The following is a 21,579-nucleotide window of genomic DNA, read 5'->3' as shown; positions in this document are numbered from 1 at the left end:
TACATTATTTGGGTATTTCATTTTAATCTACTTTATATTACTACTTGCACTGTGTTTTAGAAGCAAAGTTGTACTTTTTATTTCACATTTATTTGATTAGTAGTTAGTTAGTAGGAGTAGATTCAGATCATTTTATAACATGTACTTTTACCTGTGTAACACTTTAAACGGTGTATAATCTGTAATAAGTAATAGATGGAGCGGATGGAGCGTGCTGCCTGCGCCGGTGGCGCCCTCTGTGGTTGGCAGCGGTGCTGAACCCACAGCAGGACTCTCGCTGCGTTGAGTCCGTAGTTCTCCGAAGCTCTGCCGACTGGAGGGATGTGACCCCGGAACAGGACGCCCTCCTACAACAACACACCATTCAAACAGAGCATAGAAGAAAGAAAAGCTGGACCAGGAGGGGTAAGCGTACATGGGGCTGTTTTATAGACGAGGCGGACACTGTCCGTGGGGTTTTCGAAGCGGTCCGTGTGTTTGATTCCGGCGTCTCCACTCCTGGCACAGCGCAGCGGTACCTGGATGGTGTTTGCACCCATAGGAACTTCATTCAGGCTTTTGTCTCGGGCGTGCTAGCGAGCTAGCTCGGCTGGTTAGCATCGGCTGCTTTTGCCCAAATGTAAGGTTTGGTGGAGACTAAATTAAATTAGTGTCAGGGCAAAATCAACGTGACTTATAAGGGAATTTAGTGTACCGTCCATATATTTCACCACGACGGTTATTGATTAGGATTCATGTCGAAAAGACGTTGAAGGCTCGCTGCTCGCTAGCACGAGCGCTGCTACAGTTGGAACCGTCTGCGTCCCGCAACACGAGCAGGATCCGCTCGGTCGAGATGTGTGTCCATCTCTGAGGGGACCAGCGGGTCAGGCGGTCTTTTGGGCGTCCGGACATGTTGGTTTGCGGGGTTTATTTTTCAGTCGGAGGTTTAAAATAAATAAATAAGAAGACTTTGAAGAAAACTAACCAACAAAAAAACTCGGTAAATCTTAGCTAACGTTTCGCAGACAAACGTCACGGTGTTAGTTTGGTCTACTTGTTACGTTACTACATTATCCTAGTAACATTGTACGCTTCTTAAATGACAACACCATAACAGAGACTTTGTGTACTTGATGCTTCATGTAGTGTTCAATACAGATTGCAGACCCACTCGCCAAACACCTCCCAGACCGCTAAGGTAATAATTAAGGAGGAACATACACTGCTGTCCAGACCCAAAAGCTGCTGTACAATGTGGTCACTCTCTTAAAATTTGGTTTTCATGTTCAAGTTTTGTTTCCACATAACTCCTTCATTGGGTTTCTATTTTTGGATCACCCATGGATGCATTGTGCCACGCTGCCTTTCACAGTGTCTGCTTTCCCCGCATGTCAGATAGCTGACAACCCAGTGAGTGGTGAAGCTGGCACCCTGCCGGCAGCGGGGCATTGATGAGTGCTGCAGTCAGTGGGTTTCAGGGTTTGGCCACAAGTGCGCGTCCTGAATCCTCCTGGCATCTTGCGGAGTTGGTCACGGACCACAGTATGTCAAGGCTGCCTTAGTTTGCACATTCCCCCTCACTGGGTGGATTTTGGAGAGCGATTAGGACCCCTGGCCCTGCCTCCATCGCCTCCTCACAGTCAGAGCAGGTGCTCTTCAGCGGCTGCTTGAGTCCCGAGGGTACCTCATCAGCTGCCTGTGAGCAGAGTTTGGAAGGGAGTGCTGGTTCATCTCACAACCTCTTGGTCTGTGTTTGGCAGACACACTTGTCAGTCTGTCAGCATTTACTCAGCCCACAATGTGGCCTGAAAGGATGATACCAGAGCTGCTTGGATCCATTCGTGGCTCATGCACCCATTCCAAATACTCCAGATGACCACCGAGTCTTTCAAACCGTTTTAAAGAATCAAACTTGAGTGCATGGCTATCTTTTCTGTTCACTGTTCTTTGTCTTTTGTGCATGGTATCATGCACATTTGCAACGCGTTGTATTGTTCCATTACATAAATCCTATAACTTTAAGAATTAAATTCACTGCCTTGTCGTTGCCGCTTTTGAAATCTTGCAGCCGCACCCCCAAGGGACCAGCTTATGGCAGCAGCTTCTGTTTCAATTCCTTTGAGGGACCCTGAGGAGTGAGCGAAGATGTTATGAGATCATAGAGCAGATTTAATTATGGTATATAGCATCCAAGATCGGGGGAAAACTGTGTTGTATCAAAATTGGTATAGTGGAAACATTTGCAAGATCAGGTTGCCTGGATCAAATGTTATTGGTTAAATGTCGTACATGTTCTTAAATGAACGGTAGATTTACAAGTATACTAACTATTATTTGTATTGTTGTCGAAGCTTAATAATGGGCACAATGTTGGTTCACTGTGTGGGGAAAAGTTTACAGAGTGACTTAAGGTACAAATTTGTCAAATGTCATGTCCTGCCTACTGTAATAGGGCCTCGTATCGACATAATGTGGCACAGAAATAGTCAAAGGACAGTTAAGCACATCCAGAAACCCGGCTATGAACTAAGCCTGTACAGTTAAGCAGGATTGTTTGAGTTCATGCCTCACGTGGTGGCAACAAGACATGACCTACTTATCAATCATGTTTTCACAATCCAGTTCATCACCATTGTCCCCAAATACTGTAGCCATTGTTGTGAGCACTGTACATGTGAGGAGATGGCTTCACACAAAGACAGCATGCAGATATCCAACAAGTCCAAGCCAGAGCGCTTCTGGTCCGCTATGTCCTCACGTCTGGCTCAGGCTGTTTCCAGACCCCAAGCTGACAATCTGCCGGGTGTCCAGCCGGTCAAATGGTTTCATTATGTCCCCTGCAGGTTTGGATGGGTAGAGACTGGGTGAGAGGACTTACATCACTATCGAGATTGGATTTTTCTTGTGCTGGAACATTTTGTCGTTTGACAGAAATAAATTATCAACACTTTTGATAGTCTATCGCTCTTCAGCAATCATTTATCAAGCAAAATAGACATTTAGTGGTTACAAATCTACAATGTGAGTATGTACTGACTGTATCTGTTTCACATCTGCCTGTATCTGTTTTACATCAATGTACATTTATTTCGGACTGTTTGTTTGAAAACTAAATAATTGATTGATGGCCTAAATATGTGACGGATACATTTATAATCAAAATAACAATTACTTGAACCCACATTTTTTCTGTGAAAAGATTTCTTAAAGTCACAAGATAAAATAGCTAATTTGTTTATTTTGCTGAACTACAGAGGTGTGTGTGTGTGCGCGTGTGTGTGTGTGTGTGTGTGTGCGTGCTTGTACCTGTAGTGACACAGCTGCAGAACCAGACCAGGTTGTTGGCAGCCACCGCAGACTTCTAGCTTACTGAAGTTTCTCACACATTTGTTTGGGATGTTGGCGCAGCTCATGATTGACTTCTTAGTTATTTTTCCTTCTCGGTGTTGGCTGGAGGCTATTGACCTCTCAGAGTCTTGCAGAGTTCAGGCTTTTAGCGGCATTTGTGTAAAGCTAAACTTGGTTTGTCCGTCAACTTAGAGGTTTGGTTCTTGTTTTGTTTTTTCACGTGGGTGGAATTGATTTCTTAAGCAATCAGACATTGTGCATTATGTGCATCACTGATTCAAGAGCCAAGAACAAACTTGCCAAGTGGCCTGGGCCATGTGTGACTGGGCTGGTGCACTTTGGCAGCCTCTGTCCTTCATGACCCTCAGAAAATGTGAGGGCATATCACATTGCATACTAGGATCTCATGCAGCAGATCCCCACACCACTGTGTTGAAGTGGTCTACTCCATGGTTTTGCTTCTCAGAGACACTGATGCACAATTGTACATTATAAATCTGGAATGCAGAGGTCAAGCAATGGAGAGGCATCTCCGTATTTTTTAGGAGGCATTACTTGGTATGTAATTGGCAGTCATGTGCAGTAGCTGTATGAACCATTTGCTGTACTTGTAGTTAACACTGAATTTAATTTAAGTCACAATTAGATTTGAACCGTAGTTCGTTTTAAACAAGATGCATTCTGATGGTCACATTTTATTCATCAGTTCCCCAAAAAGAATCCTGTCCATTTTTTTTCTGATTTTGCATACATTTATCTTAACATCTTCAAAGTATCTTATCGAATATGTGTACTAATATTGTAATTAATTCCAACCTACAACAGCAAAACCAGATATTTAGTCTCCTGCTGTGTGCTCAGAGGGAATCAGATGGTAACTTGTGATATCATAGTTTCTTAGTGGTATTGGAATACCGGTCATTCGCACTTATCTGATTGCAAGGCGACCATCTAACGTACATACATATGCATTTGAATCTACACTTATATATTATCAAAGTATATGTGTTGGTACACATTTTTAAGTTTTTCAAACAGTGCAATGCCACTTGGATGCCATTAATTAAATGTTAAAACACCACAAACACATCCTGAACTGTTAGAAACAGTTAACATTAGGACAAAGATTAAGATATGCCTCACAACAATGTAATAATGTCCATACTACCACATGTTCAGATTGAACCCCGGGTTGTTTTTTCTGTTAGATTTCTCAGTACAGTATCGGCTCAGCTACCAAAGCGGTGCTTTGGTAGCTGAGCTGCTCGAGGGGCTCACTGTCTCCACCCATCATGACAACACTGACAAGAGCCCAATACGGGCAGAGAGGGGGGGATTAGGCCTAGATCGCCATTAAAGAAAGCCTTTGATTACGCCTGGAATATTAGACGTATACGTCTGAGGCTGGCTGAGCATCCCTCGAGGGATTAGTGTTGAGCCAGCCCACCTCGAGAACCTAACATCAGGCTCACACAAAGGACTCTGACAAAATCCCTATTGTGGTCCTTGAAATGATTTCAGACATGTTACACAGAAGACTGTGTACATCAGAATAATGCTATGACCCAAGTAGGCTAAACAGGAAGGTTTATGTAGATATTTGTACTGTGGGTTTCCACTTTGTCACTGCATCCTGGTCAAATTTGTTTGTATGATATTTTTTCTTCCTTTTATTTCATGTATTTTGAAGCAGTCTTGTTAGAAATAATTCAGTGGATCTGTCTGATCACACAGATTTCAAACAAAAAGCAGGCGAGGTCCAGCTGTTTGACAAATTCTGATATTGTCTTCTACAAACAGAATAATGTAATCAGAAGACATCTTGAAAAAACATTGCAGAAAAATGATGGCAGTCCCTTACAATCTTATTGGTCACTCTGTATTTTGTGGCAAGCAATGTGAACCTCACCGTAGACTCTGGAAAATCTTTATAATGTAATTCTTCACTATTGTTTATTTATTCAAAAATCAAGCGAATAGTAATAAAAAAAGAATAATGAACATAATGAATTTGAATAACAGAAATAGTCAAAAATCCATTTTCAAGATACAGGCCACTTCTAATACTTTATATTGTCTTGTGCAGATGTAAGTCATTTTTGGCTTTAAAATCATGTTGAACTGGACTTTCTCTTGACCCAGTGTGTTTTTAAAATGCTGTCATCCAACAGTGATACCCAGGAAGACATTAGAGGTCATGTCTGTGGCAGGGTACCATCTGGCGCATTGTTGGAATTATGAACATGGTTGGAAAGCTAGTTTGTTCAGCGGGATTGCACGGATGAAACTACCCGTTGCGTAATTATGCACAATGTTAATCACTGTTGTATACATGTTGTCGTCCAGTTCACTGGGTATGTAATGGTTACAATTCTGCAGCTACTCTGCTGCCCAAAATAGTCATCTACAAATTAGTGTTTTTGCCCCTTTCAGTCTGAGAAAGAATAGGTTGAATCCACAAAAGAATCACTCCTTTCACTTTCCTTTGCACACTACTTTTGTGCTTCTTATAGCAGATATATTGCTGTGAAAGTGGGTTAAGATAAAATGTGTTTTTCAGGCTGGTGAAGATACAAATTGCAAGCCTCAAAACAGCCGCCTGGGCAGAGATGCTACTAAATATGGCCAGTTTTTATACTTCAAACGCAAACATCAGAGGATGAGAAATGCCTGTCATGAAAGCCGTAGTCCTATTTATACAGATGATGAATGTGGAATATATATCAGCCTTTTGTGCGGCAGCGGACGGGAAAATGGTTAAATTGTCATGTCTCAAAATAAGCCTGAATATGAATGGATGTTTGGTACATCATCGTTGTCTTTTAAACATCTCAAGACAAGATGACACCTTTTGGCATTTTGAAGAGAACAGTATTTCTCCATCCCTCTATCCAGTCGTATGCAGTGACCATTTTATTCCCAGAGAGCTTCTGATGCACGTCGACTGGTGCTCCTGAGGTTGTATGATGCTTCATTCTGCATGTCGTCTCGCTGGTAGGTCTCTCTCTGCCTTGAGTTTTAGCTCTTCCATTTATCTGGCGAAAGGAGCTTTGAAACTTGATCAAACGTGTCACTGCTGCTGATATGAAAACACTGCCACCCTCTTCACCCATACCATCAATATCCTCCCTGAAGGTGTCCTGAACAACTGACACCAGCAAGCTCTTTTCATGTTGCTTTGAGACTTCAACGGCTCTCCAATTAAACTATGCCTGTCGCTCAGGGGGAAGTGAATAACTAATGTTCTCCTCTTGCCCTCATTCAGTGTCCTGTGGCTGAAAACAGACATGAAGACAAAGTCAAGTGTTATTTGCTCACACTAAACAGCCACTAAAGGTTGCTAAAATTATAAGGAGTGGAGCCAGAAGCTCGGTGCTCCAGCGGCTCTGATCTGGATGAATCCACACGCTCACAGTGGCACCCGAACGCCAGCCAATGACCAAAGGTGCCCCATTCATCCTTCTCCCCCCTCCGGGCTCTGGGAAGTGGGGACGACGAGCCAGCTCCTCAATTAAATATAACCCCACATCAAACAGCCTGTCAACATGCATTAGTGGTCCTTTGTATAGATAAGAGGCCAAAATAAATTGCCAGAACTATCATAGTCAGTGCGGCTCCCTCTGGCTTTTTATGAAAGATTCTTAGGGGAGAACAAATCCTGACTTGCATACTGATATTCTCTACATGCCATCTTGTTGGGTTTTATCATTTTAAAATATATTGTTCTTCTCTGTAGGACATTTCTTTTTTTTTAGCTTTATCAATTAGTAAATTTCGGCTGAATGTCAAGCCGCATTGTATGCCTCATCTTGTAGGTTGTTGTAATGGAGATCTAATGCGACAACAGCTGACCTTGATGTGTGTGCACCATCACAGCGGAACCTATCCCTTTTCTGTCATCCGCATTAGCTTTGGCAGCTCCTTTTATCGCCTTCTTCTCCCTCCCCCTTTTTCTCTTCCCCCTTGCATATATTTTGCATCTCTGCAGACTGACAGAGAAAATAGGTCATTAGTTAGACGGAGAATATGAGATGGAAGGAGCAGGCAGGGGCGAGATCTGTGAGAAAACTGCCATGCAATATTAATGACAGCCATTCCCGCTGTGAAGTGCCAAACCGGCACTGTGACTGCACGGAGACGAGGCCTCATACTTATAATATCACCACTGTTTTGTGATAAGCACTTTATTTATATGAAATAACTGTCTTGCCCGAAAAGTGATCCCTCTAGTTCCAGCCCAGTGCCGTTTGTCCGACGTCACAGTGACGACTGCCATTTGTTCAAGTTCGACATTTTAGCCGTCGCCATCTTGACCGGAGAGGGTGGAGCTAAGTACTGAACTGCTGAACAAGCCGTTTTTAGGCGACTAAAATGTGACGGTTAACTTTCATGAACTGAAAACTCACTTTTAATGAAGACTTATAAGACAATGTTTACTGAGGTAATACATCAAGTGAGAAGTCTGGTCATTTCCTCATAGAGTTCTATATAATCAGAGATCTTGCAACCAGAGGAGTCGTCCCCTGTTGGGCAACACAAAAATCATGCCAGTGTAAGGCACTTTTGCATTGGCTTCACCTTTCATGACCATCTGATAATTTATGGCCTGTCAGATAGTCCAGCCAAAACAACCACAGTAAAAAAGTGTATAGATGAGGGTTTGCGTAGCTTTGATTTTGATCTTGTTTAACATGGATTTGTTTTTGTGTCCAGAGCCACAGGAGCAGGGGGGATGAACCGCGAGGAGGCCCCGGGGAAGTCTCCTGAAGACATGTACGTCCAACAGAAAGTGCGGGTCCTGCTCATGCTAAAGAAAATGGGATCAAATGTGAGTGCTGTATCTCGACGAACACAAACTCTGGCCATGTTACATTTAATATTTGGGTATTCACATTTTACGGACTTGTATAGCAGCAAAAATGTTTAAGCAATGATTTTTGTCTAGCTCATGCACGCCATCATTATGTCACAATTTTTTTGTTATTAGTCAGATGGAAGTAGAAGAACCTTTCAGACCTACTTTGAAAGGAAACGCACAAAGATCGTCTCTTTGAGCAAACTATTTAATGTGAAAGAAACAGATTCACAATATGTGAAGACCTCCATTCAAGTTGTCTCTGCTTTAGGGCACATTGGTGTGACACATGTCTATTCTGCTGCAGAGTACAGTAGGCAGACTGAGGTCTTTAATTTTTTATGTAAATTTACTGTATTCTTAATTTTATTGACAGCCATCTCAACCAAAGTCCCCTGTTGTTAACTGTATTGCAGCACGGAAAGCAAACAAACAGCAAGTAGCAGCTCCAGGTCTGTGTTATCTGTTCAGTGACAGTAATTCAGCTATTGAATGACATTGTGGAGGAATTGAAGAGGGATTAACTAATTTAGAGCGTCTGAAGATCAAAGAAGCAGTCAAATCAAAGGCTTACAAAAACAAGTATGTTATGAAAACCTGTCATCCTTCAAACCTTTCTTTTGAAAAGATACACAGATTGAAAAATAAATAGGGTCTTTAAACCTGTGCGGAAAAGACACCAAAAAGTCCGAGACAACTCCCCGCTTGTCTTTTTGAGCGGCAGAAAGACCAGGCCCGCAATCTGGTTCCAGTACGCAGACAACAGATCATTTCATTTGGGGATTTGGGCAACTCATAAGTAATGTTTGATTGTTACGGCAGAATAAATCTGTTTGTGAGCCCAGAAGCGAGGCATTGTTGCCGTCCGTCCCTGCCTGATCAGCTGTTCTTGTTTTTTTACCTTCATGCGTTTGTTTATTGCTCAGTCTGTGCACACATAAGCTCAAGAGGGTGCACTTCTTTGGCTTCTGTTGCACAAGTGTTATGTGATTATACTTAAAAAGCTCTTCATTACAATGACTTAATGGTGAGACGACTGTAATAACCAAGTCACTATTGTCTGTCTAGGTCAAATATTAACCCATTTCTTACAGAAGTATTAACATAGGTTTGTTGCTATACAGTAGGTTTTTTCTTCAAGTAGGTTTTGATTTCCCAGGCAAAAAACTAATTTTCCCAAAGCTAAAACCACAAAGTTGAAACACTTGTTACCAGGAGACAACATTATGAGATGCTCTGCTGACTTTGAAAGACTGACTTTGTGATTGTTTGCACTGCAGCAGTGCAACACCGCTTTCCCTTTCTAAATGAGGGAAAAATACATTAATTATTTTGAATAACAAATTCTAACTCAAAACCTTTTGGTTCCAGAATCACCATGTTCCTACCGCTGGGAGAATCATTTTTGATTGATATTATCAGAAGAGCAAATGTGTGTTCTCCCTCAAGATTAAAAACTTGGTTTGTTCTTGTCTAAAAACTTGTTTTTTCTACTCCTCTTCAGCTCACACCCAGTGAAGAGGCTTTTCTCCGAAATTACGCAGGTGTGGTCCACAGTCAGATGAGCCAGCTACCACAGCACAACATAGACCAGGGTAAGGCTGTGGCAGGCACACTAACACACAGACATGCACATGTAACATGCTATTGAGGGTTCATATGTATCTACGTACATCAGCTCACGCGTCACAGAAGTGGTACTTTGCCCCGACAGAAAACACAGGGAAATCCTTCCACACACGGCGCTTCTCTTGAGTCCTTAACCCCGGCCGGCTTAATGGGTTCCCTGGCTGTGCACGTACGCTGACTCAGTGGCCCACCAGCACTGTTAGATTACTCACACGGCAAACAGCGAGGCTGACTGGAACCGAATGACTCACCCTCTGCGTGAGAGCATCGCTGCCTCCACCACAGCCTCTCACGAATGGCCGATACATAATTCAGTTATTGATGTGTTTTTATATGATAAAGCAAATCCCTGTTCATTGTGGCTGACTTGTAAGATTGACCATGGCCATGCTTTCTTGGGTCAGCAGGGGGCGCTGTTGAGCTTTCTTAAGCTCCACAGTGGTTAGATTTTTCAAACCACAAGAGGGTGCTAGATGAAATATAATGGTGTGACACAGCAGTTACTTGGAAAAGCTGCAGCAAATTGTTTAAAAAAAAAGAATTATATTTTCTAGAAGTCAACATATCGACTGCTTTCCAGGCTCGGTCCCAACACATCTGTCGGATATCGGCCCTGCTGTCATCCCGTGGTGAACGTGCTGGGGCCCGGGCCTTACGTTGTCCCTTCTGATGTTAGTCCCTCGGGGGAGCTTTAAGTCAGGAACATTGCTTAAGCACACTTCACCTACAATGAAGAGTTATGTCTCCTTGCCCATGTCCTTTCTCTGCAAGGAAACAATCAGCATTGTTTGAATATAATATAAATAATAAATAAAGATAAATATGTATGGAGAGGAATTTGATTTTAAAGGCCAGTAACAGGCACAGTGACTGTTTGTCCTTCTCTGGTGTTTCCTCTATTATATTTGTTTAAACCAACAGGGTACTACAATTATGCAGTTAAATTCAGGCTCATTCTGGAATATGTGCTGCATCTTTATAATTCCAATGCGTATAATTGCATCATGAGCATGCAGCGTGGATTGCATTATTGCAGTGCGTTTCTTCATCAAGGAGCATAATATTAAGCATTGCATCAGATGGGGAGGGTGGTATCAGGTCTTAAAAAATGTGCAACACCAAAAGGTGAGATCAGCACAGATTTTTAAGTTATACATTTTTGAAGGATGTTTTCTGTCTGTTCAAATGACTTCACACTAGCTGTCAGTTTGTGCTACATACCATCTGCCTCTGTCTTCATGCCCTTTAATAGATACAGGACTCCACGTCTCTGCTATCAATACTGCTAAGAGGAGCTTCATTAATTATGCATGAATAGGACTGGGGAAAGGTGCTCTCAGTATGCATTCTACATCACAAAAATAGACACATTGAGTATAATTTGGCAACATGCCACCTCAGCGTGCCAATAAATAATTTGTGGTGTGCATCTTATCCAAAGTACTGTGATTAGGTGTGTAGATAGCTGAGAGTTAATCACTTCCAAATATTCAGTGCTGAAGGACAGTAGTTTGTAGGTATCAGCACATTCAGGATCCTTTGAGGTAGTGTGAAGCGGAACGTCCACTATTTGATCTCATTTAGACTTGGTAATAAGGGGGAAATCATTAAATTGTGTCGCAACTTGCACCGTCATTGTACCTCTTAAAATGTAATTTTAAAGAAGCACAGCTTTCAAATAAAAAATACCAGTATAAATAAGTCCAAAGGGAGGATTTATTTGATCCCTGTTCAAAATATAGGTGATTGTGTGAATTATATTCACACACTTTGGGGGAACATTGAATTTCAATGTGTTAATTATGCTGGGCATGAGTGTGGAGCTAAAGAAGGTTGTACTCGCCGGGGTTCACTCTTCATTCTAATGGCAGCAGACCTCGCTCTCACTTTTCTGTATGCAGTAGTCGTGCCGTCTCTCCCAGTTGACCATCACACAGTGCAGCAGATACAGCAGACACTGTCTGACTACCCAGCAGATTTCCAGGCAAAGGTTGTGTGTCTTTGTCTGATCTTGCATCATTGATGTTTCTGCTTGCAGCAGTTCCACCTTCAGACGGCCTTTGGGTCTGGGAGAGCAGCTTCAATTCATTTGATTTTCTCGTAACAGGTTAGCTTGGGCAATATCTTCCTACTTGGGGTAGACGATTTCAAAGAATAATCCACTTTGTTCTGAGTTCAAATGTATTTTGAAAAATGTCTAGTTCGAACTCGAGACCATTCAACGAAGCTGTTTTCAAAAGCTAATCGCTTCTCCTAATAAAAGCACATCGTTTACGATGATTGCTTCTCAACTTGCTGTTTGGAAAAAATTGATTTTAGAGTGCATGACTCAGCCCTTTCAGCTTGTCAAATAATACAGTTTAGTCTGCTACTTTTAAAGGTTCATATAGGCTTTTTTTTCTTTCAATATGAGTTGTTTGATTGGTATTATTGGAGCCATCTGACCAATAAATATCAGAGACCAAAGGGATTTTTCAGTCACAATATCAGAGGACAGCCTGGACATGCTGATGAAGGACGCTCCCATACCCGCGTCCTCGAGGGGTCTCAGCATCCAGCCGTTGTGTCACGTGTCAGACACCGCCCCATCGATCGAGTGGCGGCATGCCTAGAGGGCGCTGAGGGCACTATCCCGTTGTTGAGACGTGCTCAGATTTTGATCGCTCCACGTCGAGGCCGGGCTGTATTCAGGAAATGTTAGATAGAACGTGAAGGTCTGCAAGCAGACAAAAGCTAATGTGACAGATGGATAACATCATTGCTGTTGTCAGCTTTGGCATATTCTAATAAGAAAACACATTTGTAGGTGTTGCTGTCTCATCTGTCCATCACATGTCATCGGACATCATTTCCTTAAACTTTGCACAGCTGTCGAATGTCATTCTGAGTCCTCCTTTTTAAGAAATAAGGTGGGGTAGAGGAGGGGCGCTCATATTTCTTTTATGTCTAATGGTCACGTAATTTGCATTTTTACTTGTTTTAATTGGCTGATTACCATACATGCAAATACATAATTTTGTTTTGCAATTTTAAACAGGCCAAAATTGGAAGTGATTTTGTGATTGAACGTGAAGCGTGAACTGATTAAGTCAGGTCTGTTTTGTTGGGGCTCTGTTTTAGTGTAAATTGCTCCTTTTTGGAGTAATACTGAATACTATATAGAGTTTTTAGAGCACAATATGGGGAGAACAGAGGTTTTGTCTTTCCAGCGGGCCGCTGTCTGTGACGCGTCACTTTGAACAATAGACTTTGTCAGAGCTGCACGCATAGCCAGCAATTTCAGGACTTGTTATCTCGTCTAACTTGACAAGGAAAGTTTACTCCTCCCTAGAAGGACGTCTGAGGGCCTCAACAAAAGAGGATGGATGAGGATGGGGTTGCCATAGCAACTTCAGTTGTCCCAGGAAAGCAACAATTTTCCTGTGGGGTGTTTTTGGTGTTGCTGCAACGTGCTGCATCGGTAGATTGGAGCAGGTGTCATTGGGGGGTCTGGAGGCAAGCTGGAGTGCTAATTACACAACCGTAGTGTGATATTCCGATCTCTTGTTTCAGTCGTTACTGCAGCCGTGCCCTGTCAACGCACAATCTTGTTTCTTTTTTGTTACAATCCGGTACTGTGCAATCTTTAAACCCACCTTTTAAAGCAAATGCCACGTTACAGTAGGAACCCGCCTTTGTTTGGCGACTTGGGCCGGGCATGAGCGGTATCAATTCTTACTTTATGTTGTTTGTCACTGCAGCATGAGTCAGAGCCAACGACACAGATTTAAGAAGTGACTCGTCTCCCTAATCACTAAAACACTGAGACCTCCCATCAAGTACGCTCTCGTCACTTTGACCTCAACTTAATTTCAAAGCTTGTTAAATCTCTGAAATATCACTGTGTGAAGGGAAGAACATGTTAGTAGGTTTACCCTTCTTGTTAAAATAACTGAATTGAATTCATGACATTGTCATCTTTTTGGGACACTTCTATAAATTGTAATTTATTAAAATAAACATTCTTCACGATACTAGAATTTTATAAGAGGCAAAAAGTAATGACAAAACATTCTTCTAATTATTGAACGTACTTCAATAATTAGCAAGTAGTGTGCAGTTATGTGACGCAGATCATCCCAAAAATGTGTGTGAAAGTAGCCCCACTGTGTTTGTTGATGTCAGCACGTTGAGCTGGACCGCACACACACACACACAGACACACACACTCCCCTGTTGTGTGTCGTGCTTTTTAACCCGCCTTGGCCTGAAGTTGTCTTCGCGTGTCCGCGTCCTCTCAGCTGACCTTCTACAGACCGTGACCTCAAGTGATGTTGCTGCTCAGACTAATAAGTCGGTGTTTCCTCAGCGCAACACTGGAGTCATCATCTTGTGGCGGCTTCTGTTCAGACAGAAGGGACTTGAGTGACGCAGGAAGCTGCTTTTTTTTTTATTACTTCAAACAAACTCCCTTTGGGTTAATTCCACCGCTTTCTTTTCCACGGAGGAACTTTGTGTGTTTTTAGGTAAATTCATGCTACCTTTTCTCAGCCACATATTGATTTATAAAAGAGAGAAGAAAGACTTTGTTTGCTTGTTAATTAGTTCTGGGGAATAAGTGGTGCTCTGGCTGCTTTTGAACAAGGCTTAGTATGCAACTCATGATTATTCATGCATGAGTCTCTTATTTGTTTAGTTGATTTCATTGTGCGTCTATTGACTGTCAGGAAATAATCAAAGCTCTATTAATATTGAGTTTCATCAATATTTGCTCATTTTCTAATTCATTTGAAAACAAAATGACTATATATCAAAATAGTTCTGCTTTAACTTCTATGTTATTTGCTTGAAAAGTCCATTTGAGGGGTATTTTCTTCCTCTCAGTATTTATTGAGGACAAATCGGATGATACGCCTGTTGTTGCTGTTATTTATGTAATCCGCCGCCTGGAGCCGCTCTGTTCTCCCCCACCAGGCGGGATGAGAAGGGGATCAGTGCACAGCGGAGGGAGGGGCCGGAGAATGGACCGACACGGAGCCGCATCCTCACCAACGAGCTGTCTGCTCACAGGCAGCATCCTCTGACGCGGTCCGATTTTTATCTGTCGCTAGGCAACAGCTTTGAGGGACCTAACGTCTCCATCTCGTGTGTGTGTGTGTGTGTGTGTGTGTGGGCGAGGTCCGCACATGACTCCCTGTCAAAGTAAAACAGATATAGCCCGCTCCGCTCTGTGGGTTTATTTTAAGAGCATTTCTGCTGGACTTTGGGCTCAAGTTGCTCAGTGTCTGACGTGTCCTTCCTGTGACCCGCCTGTTCCACAAAGGGGAACTTATTCACACCGCCACAAAATGATTTAGACTTTACTGTGATAAATGAGTGTTATTGCAAGTCCTTGCGACAAAAACTGTCATCTTCAACAGAAGTGCAGCGGCTCTGCCATTGTGTGGCGTTGCGTAATTGTCTCTTGTTCAAGCATCGTTATCCCTTCGTGCCGTCTGAACGCAGATGAGATTCATGTTATGAACTGAAGTCGAGCAGCACGTCTGTGTCAATATCTTTTTTGGCGCTTTCATATCTCCAGTGTATTCTCCTGCTTCTTTTTTGCCAAAACATTTGGATGCCCGATGAGCTTTCAAGAGGAATTTGAGAGTTCATATAAACAGCCCCCCCGCACCCAAAAGAAAGATGGAAATCATCTTCCCCGAGCGAAACACACACTTGTGTGTTTGGAGGGTCTGTGCTGTCTGATGAAAAGGGTCCGCCCTTTGTGCCAAATGCATGTGGAGGCTCACAGCCCCTGGCCTACTTTCATAGCTCCACAATAATTAAATCCAACAAGCAGTTAAGGGGCTGTTGTGTTGCACGTTTGTTTTTTATAGCAGGCCTGCACGAGGTGCTGTTTGAAAACTGTCTGCAAAGGTGTGGAACCCGGTGTTAATAATATTTATGAGCTCGTAGCCCGTCAAGTGGTTTTATTGCGACGCATCATCGCGCTTACTGTCGGCACCAAGTTGTCATTTGCCCTTCTCGTCTTTAAGCAGCGCGTTTTTAATTATGGGTTTGAGGAGACTTGAGATGTTGCAGTATGTGCTTTGTGGTCTCAATCAATTTTCTTCCATTTGCCAAGAAGCAAATGCATCTCACCAGGCTGCCGAGCGTGACGGTGTGAAAGGGACTTAATGCTTTCCTACTTCATCTGGCAGCAGCGGTTTTTACCGCTCTCTTTTTCACAGAGTTTACACATTGCATCGCTCAAATTGAAATCGTGCCACGTCCCGGCCAATGTGAAAAAGCAGTTGGATATATGAGAAGGTGAAAGAGCCTTGTTTGATATTTTTATCTTACGCAAGCATAATTGGAAAATGGATAATCACTTTTCAGAGACAAACCGTCTCAGCATGTGTAGACAGGCCCAAATGACTTCATGAATCACAGTTGGCCACAGACTGAGTAATTCCTATTTAAACAAAAGCCAGCTGATAGTCTTATTGTGTAGCTGGGAACCCGTTAGGAGTCCTAACTAATCTAACTCCACCCATAGGAGGCTAATTATCGGTTTGTCTTCATAACATGGGGAAAATAAAAAAAGGCACAAAAGGAGAAAGAAGAAACCCAACCCTGTGTGCTGTTGATCATTTTACTCTCTTTTCTGTGTGCTCATTGATTCTTTTCTCCAGAGCGTAGCAAGGTTAATATCATCAGCTGGTATCTAGTATTGTTTACTCAGCCTGAGCTGCAGCTGGCATTGAAGCCTTAAGATGTAGGTGTTATCATGGCAGAGCAGGACGTTGCTGTCAGCAGGTCACTCGATGTGTCACAGCATCTCCTGTCGGGGCGCCATGATGGCGGGGAGTGGCTTTCCACAACAAGTGACCTTGGCAATAGATGAAATGACCTGCTTGCATCCAAAAGAACTGGATGCTGTTGTTATTCTATTTCGGGTTTATAGTCACAACTGATTCTGTCAGGATCCAATGACCTTTCAAACTCTCTCTCACACTCTAAAAAACGTCTTTGAATGATGCAATCACAAGTTAATAGTTCAGAAAGTGTTGAAGACCGACTGGGATTGAACCAACATTCAGATGGAAAGCCTGCGTCATATGAATGTTTCTAACAAAATAAATAATAAGCTGGTCCACACCAAAGGTTATGCCCTCGTTTCAAACCGTACACCATTGTGTTTTCTGTGAAAACAAATGTGAGCAGAAAATCTCAATCTGATTCCAGTAGAAACTTACTTTAAGCCCTTTATGGATAATCTAATAATTAAATGTCAATCTAACGGCCTATTTCAGGTCACGCCTAATATCGATGTAAAGCATAGAGATCGGACATTTCCTGTTAGACAAGGAAGTAAATATATTACTAACCAATACACTCCCCAATACAACTTCCACTTGTGTAAAGGACTAACCTGACAATCTGCTGTTGGTTCTCAGGTGCGGAGGACGTGGTGATGGCGTTCTCGCGGTCAGAGGCGGAGGACCGGCGACAGTGACCCTGGGCCCCCTTTCCACCCCACTGCACCCCCATCCCGCACGTGATCCACAGCAACTCCACAAACACGACACTGATGAGCTCAGGAGAGGAGGGGCACCCGGGGGGGCCAGCAGAGGAGGGGAAGAGACACCAGGAGGTGCCGGCCCCGCCCCCCCCACACCAGCCTCCTCCATCGCTGACCCCTCCTCATACAAGCTGGCGCACCGTCACCCGAGAGGCCCTCGAGTGCTTCGCTGTGGGTTGAGAAGCAGCAACAAGGCAGTCAGTGAAAACGCTCACAGATTGTGTGGATGAATATCAAATGTTGGTTGTTTGTTTGTTTTTTTGGTTTTGTTTTGTATTATTTTGTCTGTGTTGAGACTTTAGGCAGTGTTACATGTTCTATCTGCTGCGGTCATCGGAGAGAAGTGACCAGTCAGCAGCTGATTGAAGCAAAGAGATATATAGTTTTGGTCAAGCAGCGAGCGTGATGGTTGATCGTGTTAGGGGAGAGATTTTGAATTATTTCTGCTTACCCTGATGGGGCTGAAACAGTTTTTGATTTAGCTGTCGTGTTATAAAGGCTTTTGTATTCTGTCACACGAGGGGCCTCATTTATAAACATTCCGTGTGTATAAATAGAGCCGTGAAAGACGGCTCGTCATCTCCCACCAAGATGTTGGGATGCTTCTGAAGAGCGTCGACACGTCTACTTCAACCTGCATGCCAAGGCCAAGCAGTCAAATATAATCTGATGTAATCATAACTCTTCGCAGACAATTATCCTCACTTTGTATGCATTTCTGGGCTGATTACTTATCACCTGCTTGCGGCAGAAAGTCGTAGCACCCAGACGCGCTTATTGTGTCCTAGTGGCCAAAAAGTCTAACTGACTAAAGACCAAATTATTTTTTTTAAATATTTGCAGCCTGATCTTATGTTCACGTGCAAATACTAGAATGATTTTGTGATTGTGCATTAACACTCACAACAAGCCTGTCAATCATAACTCGTGTTTAATTAAAGGGGTTAAAACAGAGTGCGGATCACGAGGCTAGTGACAAACTGCTTTATGGGAACGGTGTGTTCGAGTGCACGCCGGTTTCTTCTCCACGAATCTTCACACAGTTTTATAAATGAGGCCCCAACTGTTCTTCTGCTGCTTTATTTTGAACCATACGCTGTTGAGAGTGCAGCGAGGCTTTTCTCTTGAGGAAGGTGCACAAAAAAAAAAAAGAAAGACACTAGCAGACATAATCACATGAAACACATGTGTACACATTCTTCCCAAACAAACACTGGTTTGGGGTTATTGTGACATGTAAAACCTTTTTTATTGTACAGATAGTTGGAAAAATTGATTGTGCCAATTGTATTTTTTTCTTTTCTTTTTTATCTGTAAGATAACATTAACATAATGATTTAAGAAAATTGATAAGAGACGAGACGCTGTAGTTGTAATTTATTGTTTACTGAATCGACTTCCTCGAACACATCATTAAAGATGGAGAACCAGTAGATAGTGTAATGTCAGCAGGCTCTTTGTTCACACTAAAACACACAAACTCTAAATCTGTAACTGCCTGTGACTAAACACGGGAAGCCAAACATCGAGGCTGTGTGCTATTTCTGTACTGTATCTCTTGCACTATTATCAATGGGATATTTGAAAAAACATGCATTTTGATATTTAGGGCAGAGATTTTATGTTTGGTCCAATGGATAAACGAAAACTTTGTAACCATGTTTTTATTCCTTCGGTGATTTAAAAAAAAAAAAAAAGTATCTTCAATGTGTTAATTGACTCAACTGGAAAAGCTCAAATGAATATTTGTTAACAACCAACAGGTTTTTCTAGTGACATCATCGATATTTAATGTATTTTAAGTACAGTTTGTCAACTTGTATAACTTAAAACAATTGTAACGTAATGTTTTGAAGCCAAGCATGTCTGCCTCGTGGTTTATAATGTTCATTCAAGTGGCGCCGAGGGTCTGAATCCTCAGCACATTGACCATTGTTTGTGCGTTCTTGACGTTTGTGGAAGCTTCTAGCTCTTTTAAAATGTTTCAGAAAAAAAAATATCATTTCTTTGTATGGGTAAAGTGTTATCCATTTTTTGTTGTTGGCAATAACTTCTGTTTGAATGTCCTCGGTAATCATTGCGATGTAATCAGCCAACAGATCTATCACGCTGTCCGCCGACGGCAAAGACATTTGTCTTTTTATGTTTACTCTTGTTTTACAACGTTCTTTATTTGTCTATGCATTGTTTTTTCTCTCTCTCTAAAAGGTGTCTTACTGTACATTTGACCTGTCGAGGTTGTTCTGCAGCCTTCATTCTGTGTGTGTGTGTGTGTGTGTGTGTGTGTGTGTGTGTGTGTGTGTGTGTGTGTGTGTGTGTGTGTGTGTGTGTGTGTGTGTGTGTGTGTGTGTGTGTGTGTGTGTGTGTGTGTGTGTGAGATCATCATTAAACTTGCAAATGTTTTTGATTTTCAGCATGCTGTTGAGTTTAACTTGGATCAATGTATCTTTTTACTGTGATGACCTGACGTTGCCTAATTGTTCTTTTTCGCGTTGCTTTTGTATTTTATTTTCCTCTCAGTCGACATTGATTAGTTGGTTTTGTTTTGTATGGCTGCTGACCATGTCTTGACTTAATGCTTCCAAATCCTATACCAACTGAACCATTAAAGATATTTTAAACAGTGAAAGGTTACTTCTCCTTTTCTCCACAATTAAGTTGAACTTTGTCAAACATGCAGGAAATGAGAAGCTAAAGGAATGGCTGCTTGTCTTCAGATAATGCTGTGAGAAAGTATTCATTATAGTCCTGATGGCGGGAAATCATGTGTTCCTTGTTCCTGTTCGTCTGTATGTGCAGAAGAGAATGATCCTTTTGTTCAGTGTGATAAGTGAATAATGCAGTTTGTATGAAAAGACATCTGCATATTTGATAATATCTGAAATCTTAAAAGATGGGAAACTGCAGAAGACAAAACAACCTCGACTTAAGGTCCTTCCACTTGTGCTGGGGCCTTCTTTTCTTTTCTCAGTCATTAAACTTTCATTAAAGATTGAATTTTCCCTTATTCTCCTATCCAAGGTCCACTTACTTGTTCTGAGGTTAGTCGAATAGAATTTCTGTTTTCAGATTCATGCAAAGTATGTACCTTTTACAGTTCAATGTCTAACTTTATTTACTGAGATGAAGACAGTGTGATCTGGTGAAAAGCTCCAGAACAAGTGAGGAAGAAGTCCCTGAGGATTGGAATTTGCTTAAAAAAGAGCTTTTATAGTTTCTTCGTCACGTAATTATCATTTACATGTTAGTTCTCATGCACATTAGTTCCCTCAGAGACGGACATCCTTTTCCTTTCAGCGACACAAATGACAGTAACAGCAGTTCTCTGTACGTCGAAGGCTCCACTGTAAATCCACTCGTCACATGAAAACACAGTTTTTCTTGTTCACTCACAATAACCCACAGCTTCCTACATTTTCCAGTCAGGTGTTGGGGCAGATGTTTAAATTGCTGACTGGTCATCAAGTTGGGACACTGCTCCATGTTGCTCCTGCGCTAATGATGAACATCTGCTCCCCGTTTCACATGCCTTTTGTCACAGATGCGTGAAAAACCCTGCAATTTCGGGGGAGCGAGCTCTGGGAATAACACGCCAGCTGTCTGCACATTTTTTTGTCAATGTTCATGCACCACTTTACGCTGGAGCTGTCATTTACTGACGTGAAAACTTTCTCACTACAAGTTGCTGCTTGGTATTCAAACGCTAACCCTCCGTGTCGGATCCTGGTATGATTACATGAAGCCTCCCCTTGCGTCCACATAAGCTCCCTCTCTCACGGTACACGTGAGCTCTGACGTCGTGTTCATCCGATGGCAGACAGATCAGACCCAGAGCTCTGCAGACAGCACGAGCCAGCTGATAACTGCCCCCGCCACGATCACGTCACGTTATGCAACTGTGTGTCTGTGTGTGTGGGTGTGTGTGTCTGTATGCGTGTGTCTGCGTGCATTTTTAGAACAGGGAGGAGACGCATGATCACTTTTTAGCGAGTCAGGTTTTCCATGTTCTCGTGTGAATGAAATTTAAAGTGTCTCTCCATTTTTTTCCGTTAGCATCAAACACTGTCGAGTGCAGAGGGCGCAGTGAAAAGCTTCTTTCCAGAGATGAGTGTCTATGGGCCGCTTCGATACTTTTAAACCATCAAATCATATCATCAAACGTTAGCAAATGAATCACATTTACCTGATATCTACATGTTGCACATGTGGATGAATTGCA

At 42.4% G+C, this 21,579-nt stretch overlaps 1 protein-coding gene across 1 annotated transcript; it reads left to right on the top strand.

Moving 5' to 3' along the window:
- Nucleotides 1-277: 277 nt before the first annotated feature.
- ctnnbip1 (catenin, beta interacting protein 1) lies at nucleotides 278-19,989 on the top strand. The gene is made up of 4 exons (XM_068598444.1): nucleotides 278-405; nucleotides 8,044-8,158; nucleotides 9,690-9,780; nucleotides 17,236-19,989. The coding sequence occupies exons 2-4, from the start codon at nucleotides 8,063-8,065 to the stop codon at nucleotides 17,292-17,294; spliced, it is 246 nt and encodes an 81-aa protein (XP_068454545.1). The 5' UTR covers nucleotides 278-405; nucleotides 8,044-8,062; the 3' UTR covers nucleotides 17,295-19,989.
- Nucleotides 19,990-21,579: the final 1,590 nt, after the last annotated feature.

The sequence above is a fragment of the Clinocottus analis genome, unplaced genomic scaffold (genome assembly GCF_023055335.1).
Source record: "Clinocottus analis isolate CAN_PGR_092001 unplaced genomic scaffold, fCliAna1.0.p SCAF_4, whole genome shotgun sequence".
In the NCBI taxonomy this organism is placed as follows: Eukaryota; Metazoa; Chordata; class Actinopteri; order Perciformes; family Cottidae; genus Clinocottus; species Clinocottus analis.
The sequence above is the reverse complement of the archived record's forward strand: the minus strand, read 5'-3'. Positions and strand labels throughout refer to the sequence as shown.